This window comes from Camellia sinensis, chromosome 13 (genome assembly GCF_055761805.1).
Source record: "Camellia sinensis isolate YWXY chromosome 13, ASM5576180v1, whole genome shotgun sequence".
NCBI lineage: Eukaryota > Viridiplantae > Streptophyta > Magnoliopsida > Ericales > Theaceae > Camellia > Camellia sinensis.
This window is the reverse complement of record NC_138973.1, coordinates 68,073,779-68,096,797: the sequence shown is the minus strand read 5'-3', so window position 1 is coordinate 68,096,797 and position 23,019 is coordinate 68,073,779. Positions and strand designations below refer to the sequence as shown.

Genomic DNA, 23,019 nt, shown 5'->3' with positions numbered 1-23,019 from the left:
TGGTGATCCCACTACCCTTCGCAACTCTCAGGACCCATCAGACTGCTGGAAGCTTTTTGTGGGGGAAATGTGGAAACTTTTTGTTGATGGCGTGTCCAACCGTCACGGTGCCGGCCTAGGTATTGTTCTTATCTCCCCGGATGGCCTAACCATTGAACATTCTATCACGCCTGACTTCCCAGCATCTAACAACGAGGCTAAGTACGAGGCACTTCTCGCCGGGCTCAAGAGCGCAATCCAAATGAAGGCTGCCGAGCTCCTGGTGTACAGTGATTCCCAGCTTGTGGTTAACCAAGTCTCTGGGATTTATGAAGCAAAGGACGATAGGATGGCGAAGTACCAAGCTCTGGTCAGGGAACATATCAAGCAGTTTGAGGCAACCAGAGTCCAACAGATTAGCCGGGAAGAAAACAGCCGAGCTGATGAACTGGCCGGTCTCGCTTCCATGGTGGATAGTACGTCTCCAAACCCCCTGTTAATTGACTTTCTTCCGCGGCCAAGCATTGAAGACGCCGGGTAGACGGATGTACTCTGCGCCGCGCTAGGTCCTTCCTGGATGGACCCCTTGATCTTGTTCCTCAGAGACCGGACTCTTCCAACTGACAAGAAAGACGGGCACAAAATCCGGGTGAAGTTAGAGCGGTTTTGGCTCTTCCCATCTGGCACGTTGTATAAGAAGTCCTTCACTGGTCCTTATCTAAAGTGCGTGCACCCGAATAGTGTGGAGGCCTTCTTGTACGAAATTCATGAAGGCATTTGTGGCAGCCACATTGGGGGCAGGTCCTTGGCCTACCGAGCTATCTCGCAGGGATACTGGTGGCCATGCATGCAGGCCGACGCACAAAAGTACGTCCACAGGTGCGAAAAATGCCAAAAATTCGCCCATCAGATCCATCAGCCTACTAGGGAACTTCTTCCCCTCACTAGTCCTTGGCCCTTCGCCATGTGGGGGCTAGATATAGTAGGACCACTGCCAACGGCGCTGGGCAACCGGAAATTCTTCATCGCAGCCACAGATTACTTCACGAAATGGGTTGAAGCTGAGCCCTTGGCAACCATCAAAGAGAAAGACGTGAAGCGGTTTATCTGACAGAACGTGGTCACGCGGTTTGGCGTCCCCAAGATGTTGATCTCTGACAATGGCACCCAGTTTGATGGTCACCTATTCAGAGGATTTTGCGAAGATTTGAAGATAGAATTATACAACTCCACCTCGGCTTACCCGCAGTCTAATGGTCAAGCCGAGGCATCAAACAAGACTATACTGGATGGGTTGAAGAAACGGCTGGAGAAGGCAAAGGGAAAATGGGCTGAGGAATTACCCAGCGTCCTTTGGGCATACCGAACAACCCCGCGACGTTCTACCGGGGAAACTCCATATGCTTTGGCTTATGGCATGGAGGTGGTCATACCCCTGGAAGTTGGCATGCCCACCCTAAGAAGCGAGAGTTTCGAGCCCGAACTGAATGCCGAGGCTATTGCCTTGGAATTGGACCTAGTGGAAGAGCGTCGGGAGAAGGCCCTCATCCATGTGGCCGCCTACCAACAAGAGCTCTCCAAGAAATACAACAAGACGGTGCACCCCAGACCATTCAAGGTTGGTGATTGGGTTTTGAGGAAGGTTATGGGCAACACCCTGGTGCCAGGAGAAGGCAAACTAGGGGCAAATTGGGAAGGACCCTACAAGATCACCGGTCTGGCGGGCAAGGGGGCTTACCACTTGGAGGATTTAGAGGGAAGAGCAATACCCCGGCCATGGAATGCGGCCAACTTGAAACTGTATTATTTTTAAGCTTTTGCTTTCTTTTCTTGTGCAAAGAAATTTTTTGGCTTTCACTGCAGCATGTAATTCTTTTTGTCAATTTATAGAAGTAATTTTGCTTTAGCACTTGGACTGTTGTTTTAATGCTAAGGACCGAGATGATTTACTCCGGTTGGAAGAAGTGGTGTGTTGTCCAACTTCGGATCCCCAACCGAGATGATTTACTCCGGTTGGATGAGTTGGTGTATTGTCCAACTTCGGATTCCCAACTGGGATGATTTACTCTGGTTGGAAGAGTTGGTGTTTTGTCCAACTTCGGATTCCCAACCGGGATGATTTACTCCGGTTGGAAGAGTTGGTGTTTTGTCCAACTTCGGATTCCCAACCGAGATGATTTACTCCGGTTGGATGAGTTGGTGTTCTGTCCAACTTCGGATTCCCGACCGGGATGATTTACTCCGGTTGGATGAGTTGGTGTTCTGTCCGACTTTGGATTCCCAACCGAGATGATTTACTCCGGTTGGAAGAGTTGGTGTTTTGTCCAACTTCGGATTCCCAACCGAGATGATCTAATCCGGTTGGAAGTGTTGATGATTTGTTCAACTTTGTTATTACCAACCGAGATGGTTATTTCGGTTTATGAATTTGATGTTTGTTCTGCTTAAGTACTTCAACCGAGTTATGAATTCCGGTTGATGAGGTGTTTTGTTCAAACAATGATTTATACCGAGATGTTTTGCTGAAGATGGAATTGATGACAACCGTGCAAACACTTGGCAAAATTTGAATTTTTCATTGACAAGAAAATCAATACAAAAGGTGGGGACAGAGCCCGGTTATATCAGAAGCGTTGAAAGCAAAAATACAAAAAAAGAAAAGAAAACTAAACTAGGGGGGAGAGATTGGTAAACTTGTCCTCACCGGCATCAAGGTTGATGGTTGGACTTATGTCTTGGGCACCGGGCTCGTCATTGCCGGGCTGCTCTTGCACCTCGGCCTCTTCTCCCTTAGATTTTGTCTCAAAGTCTCCCTCTTCAAGCCTTTCCTCGGCCTCAGCTTGCAAAGCGCTGAAGACGTCGTTTGCATAAGGCACGAGGTAGACCGGTAGCGAAGCTGGAGGAGGGTTGGCAAATACTTCGGTGTCAGAGCCCTGGCCGAGGTGTTCGCAGGCGGACTTCCAGCCAGCCTTGAAGTAGATGTCTTGTGTTGCAAAGACTTGCTTCTTGTAGCTCTGCTCGGCTTCGTTAAAGCCGGCGTTGTTGGCAGCCCGGTAAGCTTTCTTCTTTGACTTTTTGAGCGCGTCTACCTCGGCTTGGAGCTCATCCCATTTTTTCTCGGCCGCATCCAGTTGACCGAGCAGTCTGTTGTTATCGGCGTTTGCAATTTCAAGCGAAGACTTTGCTCGGCCGAGCTCGGCTTGGAGGCTTTCCACTTGGCTGGCTGTGTCATTGGCTTTTTGCCGAAGCCTATGGATGCGCTCTAATACGAGATGCTGTTTCTGAATGGCCTGCAAGAAGCAAAGTTGATTAGAAGAGGAACCGGGCAAACACTTGTGAAATTTTCAGAGGAACATCGACTTACCCTAGCCATAGACTTCACTGATGATTTGACCAGCTGGCCTGGCGTCCACAATTGAAGCTCGGTAGTCAGCTCGGCGACTAGCTCGGCGGAGGGGTCTGCCCGAGTTCTCTTACCGGCACGTCGTGCAGCGGGTTCTCGGCTGGATTGCCCGGTCGCTTGAGAGGCAAGGGCGACCACAGCGCCACTGGATTGACTGGCGGCTGGCGAGCAAGTTACAACGCTCGGCATCTCGGCGGATGTGGCGGTGAGCAGGTTCTTGATTCTGCTGCACTTGGCCATTTCTTGTTCCTCTGTCAGGCGAATGAGGGGAACGTCTGGCAGAGTTGGATCTGGTGGAGGTGTGGGAGCTCGGAGGAAGTCAGTAACTTTACTCCAGCGGGGAGCGGAGTATCTATATGTGGGACTGTAGCCGAGCAATTGGTTGCAATCTCGGTCGCGGTAGCGAAGCGCGATCCTGATTGCCTCTACGTTGGGGAAGTTATAGTTGGCTTGCAAGGCTTGGATGGCTGCAAAAGAAACAAAAAAAGAGAGTGATTTAAGGTACAGAAATATCAAGAAAGTGTATTAACCGAGGTAATTTGCGCGGCTTACATGTGCTGCCAAAGTTTTTGCTAATCATCTAGCCCGGTACCTCGGCTGTCTCGTAATTGCCAGACACCCAGAAGAAATCATCGTCGTGAAGATCCTTGTCTGGTGTGCCGGTCACGATTTTCTCTCTGCCCGGTCTAATCTTGAGATAATAGGCGAGACCGTCGCCGGTGTGGCCTAGGGTGTATTGGCGCAGGATCTCGGCTAAACCTAGGCTAATGCCTAACCGGTTGTTTAGCTCGTGTACGCTGTTTATTATCCGGTAAGTGTTGGTAGACACTTGGGTGGGTGCCAGCCCGGTTCGGCGTAGAAACTCGGTGATGAGTGGGTTCAGAGGGAAGCGGAGCCCTCCTTCGACCATCGACAGCACGGTGAAGGGGCATTGTTCTGTTTTTCCCCAAGGCGTGGTCTCTTCTTCTGCGAGCTCCAGGTGGACATCGGCTGGGACGCCGTACTCCTCCCTGAACGCAGCCAGCGCGGCCGGAGTATCCACTAGGAAGCGGAATTTCCCCATTTGTGGCCGGCTTAGTATAGCCCGGCTGAGGGGTTTGGCACTATGGTATTTGGTTGCTGCTCGGTCCTAAGAGCCTCAGGAATGACAGTGGTCCCCTTGGACTCTGCAGGAAAAGGATGGCAAGTGTAAGTGTAAGCGCGGTCGCGCAAAAGGAGCTGGACTTTAGCTCGGTCATCAAGAGTGCCAAACCACCTCGGTTGTCTATTCTAACTAAGGAGCCCGGTCGCCCAAGCAGACCAGATATTAGCCCGGTTGAGCGACCAAGTCCTTTTATTATCTCGATTTTTGCTGAGGTCAAGACAAACTTGTTATTTGCTCGGTTAGATTGGTCTTTTGGATCAAAATAAGACCAGGAGCCCGGTTCGCCCCAGTTCTTCAGTGTTCTTCAGGAAGATGAAGAACACCAAGAACAGTGGGAGGCTTGGGATGGTTTCTATGGCCTATGCCCTAAGAGCTACGTTTTTGTGCCCTAATGTGTGTAATATGAAAGAGAATAGCAACAAAATAGGGGTAGAAAGACTCACCAGTGAAGGGCAGGATCTATTCCCTCGAACACGAAGAATGGCAGACGAGGCCAAGGCAAGGATGCTAGAGCACTGGGGTCGTATAACGGAATGACAATAGGAGGAGGTGAAGTTTGGGAGGTCCTGTATGTATAGACAAGAGGGAGGCCGCCCAAATTCAAAATTCTGGCAAAAACGGCGGGTTAGCTGCTCGATGACCAATGGCAACCAGCCACGTGTCCCCATTTATGGCGACGTCAGGACTGAAGCGACGGGTTGAAGAGTCGAGGAGCCAACCGAGCTACTTTCGAAGAAAAGGATGTCAGCCGAGGAATATAACCGGGCAAGTTTGCAGACAGTTATGTTAACTAGCCCGGTCGAGCTTTGGCATCTTGAAGACCGGAGAAATGTTATCTCGGTCGAAGTGAGTAATCCCAGTCACGCTTTCGCGGACGGAATTAAGGGGCAATTGAGAGGGTGATTTATGATCTGGAATTGGGCCGAGGCAACAGCCGAGCAGGTTGAGAGCCCAACCGTGCATGGGGCCGAGATGATTGACTATCCGTCCGGAGATGGGCTGCCAGAACTTGGCCCGGGTGGAATTGGGCCAAGTGTGTGCCGCCCCGGACCGTAAAGAAGCTCGGCAAGGCAGTGCTCGGTTGGACCGAGCTGCTTGATCAAGGGATGGCTGAAGCCAGACAAGCTGAGCGACCGGCGCCCGGAAAGGCATGGTCAACTGAGGAAACCGTTTGATCGGCAGGAAGGCCGACCACAGGAGGTGCCTCGGGCTTGGCTTTGCCGAGATGCCGCCTAGCTCGGTCCTTCCTGGGCCTAGCCAGTGAAGCGCTTGGGTATGAAGCACAGCACGGCCGTGGATAGAGCAGCTCGGCTGCCCAGCTCCAGCTGAGAAGGCAGGCAGTTGTGATTAGGTGATGATCGGCAAGGTTTATGCTGACAGATGGGATAGCGGAGCCACGTGTTAGGAGATGACTGGGAGTCGATATGGGGCGCAGAGGGTATATAAGTATGTCTGCGCCCCCCATACGCGACGGATGAACACTTTGTAAGGAATTTCTTACATTCAAACAGCTCTCTCTCTCTCTATCCTAAGGTGTGTGCTAACTTGATCGTCGGAGGGTTTTTCCGGCCACACACCGCTGGGTAGCTCACCATTGTTTACGCGCAGGTGATCGGACATAAACGGAGCTCGGAAGAAAGGAGTACGGGCTTGCCAGAATATTTGCTCCCCGTATGAAACAAAAAGTAAAAATGTAGTCAAAGTTGTTTGACTTTCGGGCGATCATTTGTGTGCTTAAGCGAAAAAAATGATCATCCAATACTTTTGCAAAGTGCCTGAACTTCTGAGAAGAAAGTTTTATTGCTCGAGTAGTCAGCTTATATGTTTTGCACCGCCTTTAGTCACGTCGCTCGAGTGGTGAAATGTGCGCTCGAGCGGTCTTCACGACCCAATTTACTATAAAGTGCGTCGTTTACTCGTTTTAAGATTTGAGTCGTCCAGATTTTGAGAGAGAGAGAAAAAAAAAGTGCTTTATATTGGAGGATGTTTTATGAGTGTTTTCTTAATAATTTAAGAGTGATCAATGGATTGTTTTCTTTTATTCATAAAAAAGTGCGTTGTTCTTCGGTGAATTCTAAAGAATTTGGGCCTGAAATTTTGGTAGATTTTGGAGTGACTCATCGTTGTGGATTTGACATCAGCGTTGTAGATTCAACATTGAGCAAAACAATTCCAAGGTGAAGACGGTCGTAAAAGAGGCACACCAGGGTTGGTTTAATTTAAGCATGGATTTGCTAGATAATTGAAGGTATACTTGTGCAATTCCTTTTTGTCTTTTTAATAGGTTGTTTTTTGACTTTTGTTCGTGATTTTTTTTATCACATTTGAAGATGCTCCAATTGTGATTTTTCTACATTAAATCGTTGTGTCGATTTGTCTTTGATTGTTTGATTAAAATTATTATTCGTTATTTAAAATTGAAATATAATCACAAATCAATATCTCAAGAATTTAAAAGATTTTTCAATGCATTTCAGACATTGTTTTGATATAGAATAGAAGACAATTTTTGAAATTCATATTCGAATTAAAAAACTAATGTTCCATTTTCTTTTCATCTACCTCACATTCATATATTTACATCCCTATCAAAAGAGAGAATAAACACAAATAAAAAAGTAAGGCAATTTATCGAGTTAAATAAAACAAAAGGAAACAAAAGGACACGACAGATAAGGAAAATAAATAAATGATACATGCCAAATTTTGAGTATGCCACATGGTACAATGTTAAAGTATGCTAATGAAAGGCACTATGATATGATTTAGTAATGAAAAAATGACAAGAGTGAGAAGTAGAAGAATTATCTAAAAGGTCGATGATGTAATTTTTGTTACGATTTTATTGCACATAAAAAATTATAACCCTCATTTATTTGTAATTATTTTTGGCATTTTTACACTGATTTGTAAGTTCCTGTTATTAATTAATTGACACATTTTGTACCATTTCTTAATACACCGACATAAAAGTGAACGGGTGAGAAAGTTAGGGAAATTGAGGATACCGGTTTTAATCTGTAATATAGTGGTAAGAATAGACGCAGAAATGGGGTAGAAATCATAATTGCCAAGGGACTGGTGGAGAATGTAGTGGCGGTCATTAGGAAAGGGGATAAGATTATGTTAGTTAAACTAGTTATTGGTAGGAATATAGTGAACGTTATTAATGCATACGCCCCACAAGTAGGATTAAATGATCAGACTAAGAGAGATTTTTCAGAGCAAATGGATGAGATCTTAAAGGAGATATCCGTAGAAGAGAACCTGGTTATAAGTGGAGATTTTAATGGCCATGTAGGCATAGATAAACTAGGCTATGAAAGGGTACATGGTGGATACGGTTTTGGTGACAGAAATGACGCTGGAGAGAGTATCTTAGATTTTGGTGGTGGCCAATAATATGTATAAGAAGAGAGAGGAGCATTTGATAACTTTTAAGAGTGTTAAGAGCCAAATAGATTACTTCTTAGTGAGAAAAGTGGACCGCCTAAAATGTAATGATTGTAAGGTGATTTTTGGAGAGAGCCTGGCCTCTCAACATAGGATTTTGGTACCAGATTTATGTTTTAGAGGGCAATACCAAGTTAAGAAGGATGGTGGGCATTGTAGGGCGAGATGGTGGGACCTAAAAGGGGATAAACTAGAAATATTTAAGAATAAAATGGATAAAGAAGGTACTTGGGACTTAAAAGATGATGCTAATACTATGTGAAACTGATGGCCAATTGTATGAGGAGAATCTCAAGGGAAGTGCTTGGAGAGTCGAAAATGACGGGAGATTTGGAGAAAAGCTCTTGAATCTAAAGGATTTCGGAGAAGCAGAACTAAAACAGAGTACATAGAGTGTAAATTTAGTAACAGTAATAACGAAAGCAGAGGAGAAGTGAAAATTGAGAACAAAGAACTGTCTAAGAGTGAAAATTTTCCTTATTTAGGATCGATTATCACAACAGTGAGAGAGATTGATATGGATGTCGCCCATAGAATTAAGGCGAGATGGTGTAAGTGGAGAAGTGTGTCTGGGGTACTGTGCGATAAACAGATACCAACTAGACTAAAAGGTAAGTTCTATAGAACAGCTATTATACCAGCGATGTTGTATGTGGTGAAGTATTGGGCAACCAATAAACAACATCTAGATAAGATAAGTGTGGTTGAGATGAGGATGCTAAGATGGATGTGTGGCAAGACTAGACAAGACAGAATTAGGAATGAGTGTATTCAAGAATGGGTAGGAGTAGTACCGATAGAAGATAAGTTGAGAGAGAATCGATTGAGATGGTTTGGTTACATTCAACGGAGACCAACAGAGATAATAGTGAAGAGATGCAATGCTGTAACGGTAGATGTGAGTGTTAGCAGACGGGGTAGGCCTAGATTAACGTTGGCTAACGTTGTAAATAGAGATATGAATCTACTTAATTTGACAAATGAAATGGCTTTTGATAAGGCCGCGTGGAGAAGAAGGATTCATGTAGCTGACTTCATTTAATGGGACTTAAGGTTTGGTTTGGTTTGGTTATTTAACCCTTGTAACAAAATAAATTTTTGATTTTTAATTTTATCAATTTAAACCTTAATATTTTGATTTGTTTTCGGTTTAAATCATATGCTTATTTTTGTTAATTAAAAACTAACAAAAAATGGGTATTTTAGTTATTGAACTCAACAAAAAAGAATATTGTAGACATTTTATGTACATTTACATTGAATTTAATAACTAAAATACTATTTTATCATCAGTTTTACTTAACGAAAACAGGCGAATAGTTTATATTAAAAAGAAATCTAAAAATTATGGCTTAAATTGATAAAATTAAAAATTCTACAATGGTCAAATCTTAGTTTTTTTATTTATTTATTTTATTTTTCTTTATATTTTATGAGTTAGATCAATAATTATTGACTAAGTGCCACTTTAAACTTGTTTCAAGAGTGTTAAATAATTTCTCAAGTTTGATGTGGGATCAATTGATAGACTAGTTAGTAAGTATATCTAAAAGATGTGATTGTGATATTCTTACAATTATGAGCAACAGTGATAAGTGTTTTGATTTAAAATATAAAAAAAATCTTAAAAAATAATGTCATTTTATATAAACTTTTGTATAGTGGAATTTATTATTTTATATTAATTTTTCAGAGATACCAATAGTTGTTACACTTTCAACATGACTATGTGGATTTGGGGTCTCTGCTGTGCAGCCAAATGAGCCTATTTCGAGACCTATTTTAATAATTTGAACCGTTCACATTTTCGAATAAATCAAGCAGAACATACCTATAAAGAATCAAGTTAACAACTTGAACCAAGGTATTTGGCTAACTAATTGTGTAGTACTACTTTATGGTATGAGTAGGGCTGCAAACGAACCGAGCTGTTCATGAACAGCTCGGGCTCGGCTCGTTAACAGCTCGTTCGAGCTCGGTTTGATTAGTTAATAAACGAGCTTGAGCTACATTTCCAAGCTCGTTTAACAAACGAGCTGAGCTCGAGCTGAATAAGGCTCGGCTCGGTAAGGCTCGCGAGCCTTAGTATATAAGTAAAAAAAAAAACTAGGGTTCCTTTGTATCAAATACATACGCCGCTTTACTCTTCCTTGCTACTCTTTGTAACCTCAGACATTCAAACAAACACACATCTGGCCATCAATCGTACAAACTCATTAGCTCTCAGACACTCAAACATCGACGACAACGGACCGGTATAGCTTCGTTGCCTTGGTGAAGATCTGAGACTGGGAGATTATTCTTCTCTCTTGAATCCATTGTGGTAAGTTAATCTTCTTCTCTCTCTCTCTCTCTCAATCTCAACCATGGTGTCTCTTACATGCTCATATGCACACACAGTACACTTATTTCACTTCACCATTGACTTTTATTTCACACAGTAATCTTCTTGAATCCCTGTTTTTTTTTTTGATTGGTTTTTGCTCCCTGTTTTCAACATATAAATTAGGGAAAAATTGCAACCTCTCCCATGATTCACTCAATTTTTAATTCAACAAAAATTCGAAATAAAGATGTCAGATTTGTGGGATGGTTGAAAGGGATTTGTTTGTGTGGTTTAAGGGCTTCATAGGATAGGATTGGGAAAGCAAAGAAAATTTCTTCGTTGCTAATAAAAAAAGAAAATTATAACAGCTGAAGATAAGAGGCATTCCTCATCTAACGACATCATGGTAACCACCAAGCAGCCTTCCTACAAAAAAATAAGGTCATTACTACCTCAAGAAATAAAAAATAAATTTTTAAGTTCTCTCCAGTTGCTTTTTTTAAGTCCCCTGTTTCTACAAAAAAGGTCAAAAGGGACTAATCTAATCTATTTTTTATATGTTTTTTTTTCAATTTTTTGTAACTGAAATGGTATGACTATTTTTGCATTGTATCATAATTATTGAATGTAAAAGTTCATCAAATCTGTGGTCATCTTTATTGTTATTATTATTTTTTTCTCCTAAATTTGGCTTGGTTTCTTGTTTAATGCATTTTTTCCATTTGAGATAAAACTCTTATCATTTAGTGCTGCAATTTTAAGGTTCTATGTGCTGAAAATCTATATGCTGAAATATAGTGCATCACAATACAAAGGTCTAGATCAATGTATATTTATTGTGTTTACTATAATTCAGGGTAGGTTTAGTATTGAAATGAACCCTGTTTGCATCTAAAAGATTTAGTTAGATAAACCAACCTTTTACTTAATAATATTTAAATAAGTAATGGGCATGAGGCACTGCCAATACTGAAATCTTTAAATATGGGTCTTGGTTACTAGTTCAATTTTCAGTTTCTTACTAGTTTAAATATTACTAGTTCAATTTTCAGTTTCTTAATGTATTATTATTATAGTTCAATTTTATTAGTGTATTAATTTATTTGTTGCATTATTGTTATTTTTCTTAGATATGTCAGATAGACAAATTAATCTCACTTCTCCAGAGCAAGATTCTTGTACACCGTTTTCATCATTTGAGGAGTCATCCACTAGTCCACTGATGGATACAGTTAATGAAGATGCAAATGATGTTGATAATTTAATTGAATTAGAGGAAAATGCAAGAGAAAATGGAGTTCCCGAAGACAACAATCCGTTCCAAAAGAAGAGTAGGAAACGAACATCAAGAGTTTGGAATGAAATTAAAGAAGTGGTTCTTCCAGATGGTACCAAGAAGGCTGAATGCATGCATTGCAAAACAAGATTTGCCATTCCTCCAACGGGTGCTACAACTCAACTTCTTAGGCACTTGAACAGTTGTGCTAGACGACAACTTGTTGACAAAAAGCAAAGGGTTCTATCACTTGAGACAACCGGGTCTGATAGTGTGACCAATGTGGCAGCCTTCAAGTATGACCAAGCAAAGGTGAGGGAAGTTGCTTCTCATATGATACTTTATCATGAATATCCTTTTATGCAAATGGAGCATGTTTTATTTAACAAGTTCATGAAAACTGCTACTCCACATTGGCAAAAGATAACTCGTACCACCGCAAAAAATGATTGTGTGTGTAGACGTGCCCGTGGGCCTCACTACAGTTCGGACTCAATTTGTGTCACGGTTCTTAATCTGAACCAAAGAGTCCAAATCTGGCAAATCGTTTTGAGAAAACAGATTTTTGAAAGAAGTGCCAAACATGGACTGCTTTGCCAGATACAGAGTCGCCACCTAAATATTTTTATGGGGGAATTTAGGAAACCCTGACTCAGTGCCAAAGGCCACGTGTCCGTCATCACCAAAGTTGCCTCGGCTCGGGAGCTTGGGTACGATTGGGGAAGGTCAGCTATGAGCACCCCCTCTCGCTCGATCCGAAGATCGGCCTCTACTAACTGTGATATCTGTTTTTGAAAACGTTATGTGTTCTTATTTCAATTTATTAGCCTAGAATTACTATGTTATGCGCACAACACAAAAGCATAGACTAGATCGCCTAATTTGGAAATAAACATTGCATATCCATTTGTTTTGATAAATGTTTTGGAATTTGCTACTCGTAAGTAGGCTGAAACACGGATTTGAATGAGCTATTCCAATTCAGACAATCCAACCTTCACCCACAGGCATTCAAGCAGTTATATCACATAAGCAGCTAGCCTCATGGTAATCATGCTATCATGGCAACACTCACACGCATGCAAGGATGCCAAAGCAAAAGAACTTACAGAGTACTCCAAGCCAAAACAGAAACTAGTTAGTAATCATATGCATGATCCTAGTTCATGTTAAGATGGCTAATGCAACACATGCAAAATGCAACTAAGATAGGCTCGGCTAATCTACAATGACATGTGAAATGCTACAACTAACACGTATTCAATTTGAAATTAAAATACAAATGCAGTTAGAGTGATGCGCCGAGCCCGATGCATGTAAGACAAATATGTGGATGCACGCATGCATAGCATAAGGTATGCTAATTTAAATATGTCCTAGTCTACTATCATAAGCGGGTAAATAAAAGGGAGAAAGAAGGGGGGGTTGGAAGACATGCACACACGCACCCACACTTATTACACAATTGCCCTCACTCGGAGGGTCCAAATAAATATTACAGTCCGAATAAATAATACTAAATTAATTATTACAAAATTTCTAATCTAATTAACAAATTAAATGCAAAGAGAAGATGGCCGTAGCCCCTGCCTCGGGATGCGTGAATGATGCATGCTCAGATTTATCTTGCCCCGAAAGCCTGTACCATACCACTGCTGCCTCTGTTTACACTGCCCTGCTTCTTTGAAAATTGCCAAAATCCTGGGACAGGTTCCCTGAACCCTGTAGGACACCATCGGCTGAAGGGAATACCCATCGGCCATGGAACTTATCCATTGGCTGGGGTTTCATATTATCGTCCACCAATCCATGGCCGGTCGGGCCGGTCGACAAAAACTCCTTGCAGAAACTGGTTTTTGACAGCAACAAGGACAGACAGTGTATGGCATGGAATTTCAAGCAAATGTATGCGCGGGCACACTCCCTATCATGCAAGGGACTCAAGGGAGCATGACCTTCGACCCTCGGGCCATCAATCATGCATTTTGATGCGTGATGGCCTAAGGAGCCAAGGTTGCAATTCAATGAAAATGCATGCAACATATAAATGAATACCAAAAACCCTATCATGCCAAAGTCAAGGGCCTCAGTGACCGAGAGTTGAGACGCATTACATCACTTGTAGTATGAACACTTCTCCCCCCTCACACTTGGTTTGACACCCCAAACCAAGCAATGCAATGCATGTTGTGCAAACATGGCTCGAAAATGCAACATATCACTAAAATGCAAAGCATGCCAAAAGTAATGCAGCATATCATGGCAAGCATGCAATGTTCCTAACATGCAATGCTACAATGCAACTCATCATGCAATGCTAATATGGTACAATGCAAGCATGCGATTAGAGGCAACAAGTCACGCATACAACCATGTCCGAGAAGGGACTTAGACTAAAATGAGAGGCCTCAAACGCCCCCAAAACAGTGGCCAAAAGTGTCTCAAGTGATGGACAAAATGCATTACAAGCATGCAAGTCAAAAGGGGCCCAAGGCTAAGGCATAACAACAGGGCACTCCACTACCACTAACCCAAACAAGCATGGCATGAACTATACAACCCAAAAACAGAATTTTAGCATGCAAAATAGCTCCAAAACCCGCTGGTATGGCAGCCCTAAAATGACCCAAACACATAGGCATACACAATGCACATGTCAAGGCATGAAAACACAGCACTTCAAGGCATTGAAAGGGACACAAAGGACAATGTAAGACCACATTATATGGACTGGAATATGATCTCAACTAATGCCAAATGATGATAATAGGCCAAGCTAGGCATGTTAATGATCCACACACTCAAGGCTCATGATCCAAAATGCAAAGCAACTATATCAAGCATGCTAAACAAGACCAAACCAGTGGCCAACAGACCTCATGCATGACAAAATATGGTCAAGAACTTCACAAAGTGAAGCCAAAATATGAGAGCATGGTAGTCAAAAGTCATGATGCATTTCTAGGCACAAACAAGGGAATACAAAGAAAGTATGTTAAGCATGCAAAGGGCCACCAATCCGACCAAAAACAGAGATAACATGTGACCTAAATAGCACCAAAAACATATGATATGGAGCCAAAAACAACCAAGCATATATGCTACCCTTATAAGCCCAAAACATGTACAAATGAGACACAAAGGGAGAGGGGTGTCCCTCCCCTATACAAGAACCATCTTCTTCACCACTGAAAATCCACTGGATTTCAGTGGCGAGAAGGCTAATACAACAAAGCAAATAAGGCTTAAAGGAAAAGACACCAAAAGGGGCCAAAAGAGACCTAAGAGGGGGATTTCGACCCCCAATGCCAAAACACCCTTAATGAAAGTTCTTAAGAATGAAAATATAAGACTTTTTTTAGTTATACACAAAGCTCAAATCAATATGCAAGATAGGTCAAAAGCCAATGCAAGATTGAGGAAAATAAAGCAAGAAACTCACCCTTGAAGAACACTCCAAGAACAGTTGGTCCAGCCACTCTTTTCTGACCAAAATCAGTCCAAAACCTTAAGAATCAACCCTCAATGTCTCTCAAACTTGAAGCAAGGTGTGGTAGTGTGTGTCTTAGTGCAAAACTAAGGTAAAAATGCACTTTTAGGCCACAAAACACACACAAGGGATGAGAGAGAGTAAAATATATATAGAGAGAGTATATGACAGATGCATATATGTATAATCTTTGGTTTTTTGTTCAAAATCTCTAACCCTTGACAATGGGAGAAGAGGGATCCTTATATAGGCAAAGGGAAATGGTTTAAGCTTCTCAAAGAAGCCAAGTGAAAGGGGCAAAGGGGGCAAAGGAGTCAAGGCTTCTTGAGGAAGCTAGGACAGCTGGCCAAGCTTCTTGAGGAAGCTTTGACAAAGGGTCAAGCTTCCTCAAGAAGCTTTGACCAAAAGGGGGCAAAAGGGGCAAAACAGCCACTTCATGCACGGGGAGGAGTGTTGGTGCATTCCAGCTAGCACAACTGGCATGCACCAAGCCTGAAGGGTGCAAAAGGGTCACACCGGCCAGCAAAAAAAGGTCACCGGCCAAAACAAGGTGCCGGTCGGCAAAATATAGTGCCGACCGGCCATTGGTTTTAAGAAACCACTGCCGGTGGCACCAATAAACGGCCGGTGATGCAAAGGGAAGGCCGATGGGGTGTGGGGATGGTCAACAAGCCATTCCCTACCCCTCAAAGCAAAAACACAAGTGTTTGGTGCAAAACCAGACACAAAACGGTCGAGTCAAGAGATTCTGAGGCAAGGCGCGTAGCCAAGACCTCCGGGAACTCGAGACGAACACAAGCACGGATGATCACCGAGTGTTCCAACGGTGACGTCCAAGTCTTGAGGACGGTCAAAAATGGAGTGTCTACAGTGTGTCGACTTATGAGATAGAAAAAAAGAAGTTGAAAACATTATTGAAGAGTGTTAATAGGATTAGCATTACAACCGACCTATGGAAGTCAGGGCAAAAAATTCAATACATGGTTGTCACGGGTCATTTTATTGATAATGAGTGGAAGTTGCAAAAGCGTGTTCTTAACTTTTGCAATGTACCACCTCCGCACACTGGGGTTATCATTGCGGATGCTCTTCACAAGTCTCTAGTTGAATGGGGCATTGAAAATAAGGTTTGTTTTCCAGAGATCTACCCAGAGGCAGAAGCTACTAGAAACATTTCCATGGTGCGTGACGCCCTATATGAGCTTTACAATGAATATGTTGTTATTCATACTTCAAGTAACAATGAGCAAACTTTGCCGCAAAGCACTCAAGAAGTTAATGATTCTAATAATGCTAGTTATGGTTTTGGAAAAGCAGTCGGGACGGGAAGATCTAAATTTGAATCTTTTGTTAGAAAAGCTGACACAATTTAGCTTGCAAAATCTGACTTGGACATTTATTTAGAAGAAAGTGTTTACATATGCAATGAAGGTTCAAATTCCCATTTTGATGCATTGGAGTGGTGGAAAGTAAACAACCTCAAGTATCGAATATTGTCCAAGATGGCAGCTGATATATTGTCAATTCCAATCAGTACAGTGGTGTCAGAGTCGACATTTAGTGCTGGTGGTAGAGTTATTGATCCTTATCGAGCATCATTATCAACGGAAACAGTCCAAATCTTACTATGTGGATCTGATTGGGTACGTGCACTACATGGACTCAAAAAGGGATCAGATGTAAGTATTTTTTTTTAATTATTAATTTTGATCCATACAAATACAGTGACAAATTTCTTTATTATCAATTTATGTGAAACATAATACTGAAATAATATATTATTGTTTCTTTGATAGACTATGGAGTCATCTTTCAAAGAGATTTTGCTTCCTTAATTTGATATCTTTGGGTATGTTTCATCTTTAGCCTCCGTTTGGGAAGTGGGTTGGCTTTTTGACTTTTTGGCTTTTTTGGCTATTTTAGCCTGGGGCTAAAAAGCCTAGTTTGGGAAGGATTTTTTGGCTTTTTTGACTTTTTGGCTTTTTGGTGAGGTGGCCTCCTGTTAATTTACCAAAGTGCCCTTGATCCACGTGTACCTGTAATTCAAAGATTTTGACATCCACGTCAGCTTCCCAAACGGTCCACCAATGTTGTTTTTTTTTTTTATTTGTTTTTTATTTTTCTCTTATTTTCGGTTTTGATTTGCCCTTTTTTGCTACCTTTTTTTTTGGGGGGGGGGGTTTCGATTTGGGTATTCTGCTTAAATTTTTTTATTTTTTATTTGTTTATTTTGGGTTTTATTTTGGCGTAGTTTGGTAAAATATTTATTTATTTATTTTTTTCTTAAATTTTTTAAATTTATGTTTTTGTCATTTATATTTTTTTTATACATTAATTACTTCTTGTTCTTTAATTTACGTTCTTTAAATAATTTAAAATGTTAATATTTTTAATTTAAAAACAATTCTATACTCAAATCGTAACTAAATATATATAACAAAACTTAATTAAAATTTTATTTTAATTTTATTTACATTTTTTTTGTATTTTAAATATTTAAATAATGTAAATATTCTAAAAATTTACCTTGGAAAAAATTTAAAATAAATATTCAAAAAATTTACATCGTAAAAATTTAAATAATTTAAATATTCAAAAAATTATTTTAACAAAAAAATTTAAATAATTTAATTATTCAAAAAATAAAAATAATTTAAAATGTTAATATTTTAAATTAAAAACAACTTTACACTCAAATCGTAAACAAACACGTAAAATAAAACTCAATTTATAAATTATTGTTAATAATTTATGTATTTTATGTTCTTTTTTTTTTATTTGCAAATGGTTTTTTCATGTGTTTTTTATTTTTATTAATATTTTTTTAACCTTAACCCAAATGATTTTTTTAATTTTTTTTTGAATTTATGTTTTTGTAATTTGTTAAATATTTTAAAATATTTTTGAATGACGCGTATTTTTTTTAAATAATTTATGTATTTTAATTTATTTTTTTTTACAAATGGTTTTTTCATGTGTTTTTTATTTTTTTTTTCATTTTCTGTGAAATGATAAAAAGTGAGGTTTTATGTTATTGTCTTGTGTATTTTAAATAATTTAATTTTAATTTAATTTTAAATATTTAATTTTAATTTTATTTTAATTTTAATTTTATTTTAAATATTTAAATAATCTAAATAATCTAAAAAATTTAATAAGCAAAAAATGAAAATAAATATTCAAAAAATTTAAATCGTTAAAATTTAAATAATTTAAATATTTTAAAAATTATTTTAACAAAAAAATTTGAATACTTTAAATATTCAAAAAATTTAAATAATTTAAAATGTTAATATTTTAAATTTAAAAACAACTCTACACTCAAATCGTAATCAAACACATAAAATAAAATTCAATTAGTAAATTATTTTTAAAACTCATAACCAAACACATAACTCAAAACTCCATGCTACTTTCACATCTCTACACTCAAATCATAACCAAACACATAATAAAATTTTTTTAAAATATTTACAAATATTTTTATAAATAGAGTTTAAATTTATTTTTATAAAATATTTTAACAAAAACCAAAAAAACGTTTTTAATTTTTTTTTTCAACGTCCTGTGCATTTTTTTGAAAATAGGTGTTTTTTGGGAAGTGACTGTAAAGCTTTTGTGGTGATGCCCCTCTCTCATGTGGGGGTAGATTTGTAAATTTACCTTGACAATGGTTGGTGGCAAGTGATTATGACGTTTTTGTCTCCATGTGGCTAAAATCAACTTTTTTGTCCTTACATGGCTAATTTAGCCCAAGAAGTCCTTCCCAAACACCACCTTAATAAACTAAATTTTTTAAGTACTATCATAAGATTCATTCATATAGAATAATTCTACTACTGCAGGTTGAAGGCTCCTGTGAAGTTTCCAAAGGAATGAAGACTTTTTGGTGTGTTTTCAAGTGAATCAAGTCAAGAAATTAGTGGCTTAGTTTTTGGTTATTATGTTTTGTTTAAGGATGAATTGTGTAATGTATTGTGTAATGTGTTTTATTTAAGGATGCACTATATTTTTGGCAATTATGTTTTGTTCAACGATGCACTGTTTAATGCATTGTGTAATGCATAGATTTTTTTTAATTATTAGTTGTATATAATTTTTTTTTTTTTTTTGGGTTTGATGCACATATTTTTTTTTTTTTGGATGCATAGATTTAAGTTTATTGTTACTAGTTGTACAGATTTTTTTCTTGGATGCACAGATTTTAGTTTCTTATTACTAATTGTATAGAAGTTGCTTTTTTGGATGCATAGATTTCAGTTTTGTATTACTAATTGTACATAATTTTTTTTTGGATGCACAGATTTCAATTTTGTATTACTAATTATACATAATTTTTTTTGGATGCATAGATTTTAGTTTTTTTATTAATAATTGTACATAATTTTTTTTTGGATGCATAGATTTTAGTTTTTTTTTTATTTTTTGGATGCACAGATTTCATTTTCTTAGTTATAGATGGAATTGGAATTTCGAGCTTGTTCGAGCTCGAGCTCGAGCTCGTTCAAGCTCGTTTGCGTTGTCGAGCCTAGACGAGCCGAGCTCGAGTTTTTAAACTATCCAACGAGTCGAGCTCGAACATAATTTCTGAAGCTCGAGTCGAGCTCGAGCCGAGCTCGAGCTTCTCCCATTTTGACCGAGCCGAGCCTAAACATCTGAAAGCTCGGCTCGGCTCGTTTGCAGCCCTAGGTATGAGGTTGTGAGTTTAAATAATACCTTTTGTGTTGTTCATTTTCCTTTTCTTCTGACTCTTTATTCCAAATGACTTCCCGTTATGATGAGTGATATTTTGTTCATAATATTACAAATCTAAAAATTTTACTTATAAATTATTCAAATATATCAATATGTGATTTAGATTTATTATGCGCATGAACTCCATAAAATACATTTTTAACATCTATAAAACACTCCTATTCTTGATACAACTATGGAATTATGAGGTTGGTCCTTTATTAGGATAGAATTAGTCAACTAAAGTCCACGACAGGTATTTTATTTTATTTTTTGTTACAGGAAAATCCTCCTTACCCTCCCGCAGGTCCAAGGCAGCACCCCTTGCAGAGATCACCAAGGTGTCCTGTTAGCCGTTCCGAGCGAGGAGACTATAACTTGGGAACTTGCCCCGACCTCCCAAGACAAGCTCCGCTTAAGTCAGGACTCGCACAGCGGGGGAGCATTGAACCCACACCAAGTGCTGATTAGACAACTTGAGGTCCAACCTCCTAACCAACTGTGTTTCGCCCAGGAGATTGGCCCATCGAGAAGGGAATTGAACCTGTGACCTTGAGGCTTAAACCCCAAGTCTTAACCACAATGCCACGAGAGGTTGTTTTTGGGGAAATAAGTCATGAGTGGTTAACTTACCTAGTCCAAGGATCAACAAAGTAGGCTTTGCAGCGCCAACAGCATTTATCCTATTCCTAGTTTACCCATTCACATTTTAGTTGTTTCCTTTCTTTCTTTCTTATAATTTTGTTTCGATAAATTACACTAATTATAATTTACAAATTTAACATAAGTATATTATAATCCGTTTAAGGAGAAAATTATTAAAAAATCCAATCTAACATTTGTCTAAGACATTAGGTCCAAGTGATATTTTTTATTGATGAGAGATCTACCTTTTGTGAAATAATTTGATTTCTTTTGTTGGTTTTAAAAGACGTTTTATTTCTAATTTTATCCCATAATTTATTTGTTGACTTTTTCACCATCTGTTCAAATTTATTTTGATCTGCTCAAATTTTTTGACTATCTGTTCAAAAAATTTCACTATCTATTTAAATTTATATCTATATGTTCAAATTTTTTCCTTATCTGTTCAAATTTTATTATTTGTTTATGTTTTAATTTTTTTTATCTATGCAAATAAGAGAGGAGAGAGTGAAGATTATATACTCAACCAAATTATTTGTTCAAATACAAAACTATTTGTTCAACCAAACTTTGTTTTTGTTGAAATACCAAGCTTATTTTTCCTGTTTGTCTCTTTTTTATCTGTGCATATTACCTTGGGAGCTTGTCTTTATAGACAATCTGTTTTAGAGTGTGAATCTTTGGGCAAAGAAAATTCAGGATTGGACTTTTGGACAGAATGCCCTTTTCTAAATTTTAATTTACTTAACATCTAAATTTTTTTTATCAATAATTTGTTAATCATATAAATAAAAAAAAAGAATGTTATTATATCTTTTATACTAATATATAGGGGATTTTTTTTAAGGTCCCTGGTATTAAGATTTTATAGCATAAAGGACACTCAATATTTTCATAATGTCTAAGGTCCCTCAACATTGATCCAAAGAAAATTTGATCCAGAGAAAATTTGATCCAGAGAATTTCTCTGGACAAATCACAGAGAAAATTCCAAATTTCTTTGGACACATCACAGAGAAAATCTCACCATAGAATTTCTCTGGATTCAACCTAGAGAAATTTCCCTCTCTACCCTAGAGAAATTTACTCAACCCTAGAGAAAATCCCCTCCAACCACAGAAATTCACCTGTGTTGTCTGCAGTTTGATAGTTTCAGTGATTTGGATGCATATTTACAGAGAATATCAATGCAAACAAAAAGGCATGGGTTTTAAGTGAATTGCAGATCGGAGTAGTCAACAAAAATGATTTCCAATTAATGAAATAGGAGGTTCAAAAAGGGTTTCAAAGCATGATGAGAGAATTTCAAATGGGGTTGTTAATTTTTTCAGAAGGTTGCTGCGAATATGGTAAATTCAAGTGGCAGGAAATGGGTTTCTTGGAATAGAACTTGAAATATGGTATTGAACCCCAGCTTGGGAACAAAAACTGGGAAAATTCAAGTAACTAGAAATGTATAATCAATTCAGTGTTGCAAAATACAAATAAATTTACTACAAGTAAATCATATAAAAGAGAATATACAACCTTTGAGATTCAAGATGATCAAACGCTGCAGATAAGGTTCTCTTGAACAAAAAAGCATCAAATGATAACACCAAGCAAGCTATAGAATTGGGTTATAAATAAATCAAACATCAATAGCAAGATCACCAAAATAGGTGATTAAGAATTGCACTATAACATTCATAAACGAATTGGGAGGGTTTAGCATAAAACAAGTAATGATTTCAGCAACTGTTGGCAACAACCCAAGAACTAGATGTCTGTTTTGATCAGAGAAAGAGAGAAACCCAAACATGAGAGGGGCTTTTACACTGTGAAATAAAAGGAATTGGGATTCAACACTACGGATCTTTAGAGTGTTATCCACCCAAAAAAATCTTCAAAGACTTCTGGGTTTGTTTACATGGTCCAGAGAAATTCTTTGGTTTAGACTGAATTTTCTTTGGTTTGAACTAATTTTCTCTAGGTTAGTCCAGGAAAATTCTCTGGTTTGAACTGAATTTTCTCTGGGTTGGTTTGAATTTTCTCTCTGGGTTGGTCCAGAGAAATTCTCTGGTTTGGATTGAATTTTCTCTAGGTTGGTCCAGAGAAATTCTCTGGTTTGAATTGAATTTTCTCTGGGTTGGTCCAGAGAAATTATCTGGTTTGGTCCATAGGAGAAATTTAAACAAAATATATAATCATACACTGCATCAGTTCATACACACACATACATACAAGTGTATATATATATAATCATACTTGTATATACATAATTTATACTTGTAGCGAGTGTATTCCTCAAAACGTATGATCATATACTTGTTCTATTCTTGTTATGTAGTTAACCTTCTATTGAACTGGTGGCTCTTCATTTGAATTTCTCAAACCTTTTACTAATGACTAATTTAATTACTTGCAGAAGTATCAACCTTATGCCTCAGACCCAAATCTTAGCAGTGCCCTAGTTTCAGCTCTTTGGGAACTCAACCTTCTGTCTAAGCATCATCATCCAACTGTTTCGACGTTAGCGTCGACCATTTCAATGTTGAGTAGTGCTTAGAACTAGGTTTATCATTCCAAC

General features: G+C 38.9%; 1 protein-coding gene across 1 annotated transcript; it reads left to right on the top strand.

Annotated features, from left to right (window-relative positions):
• Positions 1–10,034: 10,034 nt before the first annotated feature.
• LOC114307185 (uncharacterized) lies at positions 10,035–19,390 on the top strand. The gene is made up of 5 exons (XM_082902415.1): positions 10,035–10,302; positions 11,436–11,893; positions 16,611–16,750; positions 16,868–16,920; positions 18,917–19,390. Exons 2-5 carry the CDS (start codon positions 11,438–11,440, stop codon positions 18,919–18,921), a joined length of 654 nt encoding a protein of 217 aa, XP_082758541.1. The 5' UTR covers positions 10,035–10,302; positions 11,436–11,437; the 3' UTR covers positions 18,922–19,390.
• The last annotated feature ends 3,629 nt before the right edge of the window (positions 19,391–23,019 follow it).

What these genes read in the sequence shown, in the direction of transcription:
- LOC114307185 (XM_082902415.1), top strand. Translation starts at nt 11,438, where the DNA reads ATGTCAGATAGACAAATTAATCTCACTTCTCCAGAGCAAGATTCTTGT. An exon ending in TCAAGTATGACCAAGCAAAG is followed by an intron (nt 11,894 to 16,610) that starts GTGAGGGAAGTT and finishes CAATCAGTACAG; the next exon opens with TGGTGTCAGAGTCGACATTT. An exon ending in GACTCAAAAAGGGATCAGAT is followed by an intron (nt 16,751 to 16,867) that starts GTAAGTATTTTT and finishes TTTCTTTGATAG; the next exon opens with ACTATGGAGTCATCTTTCAA.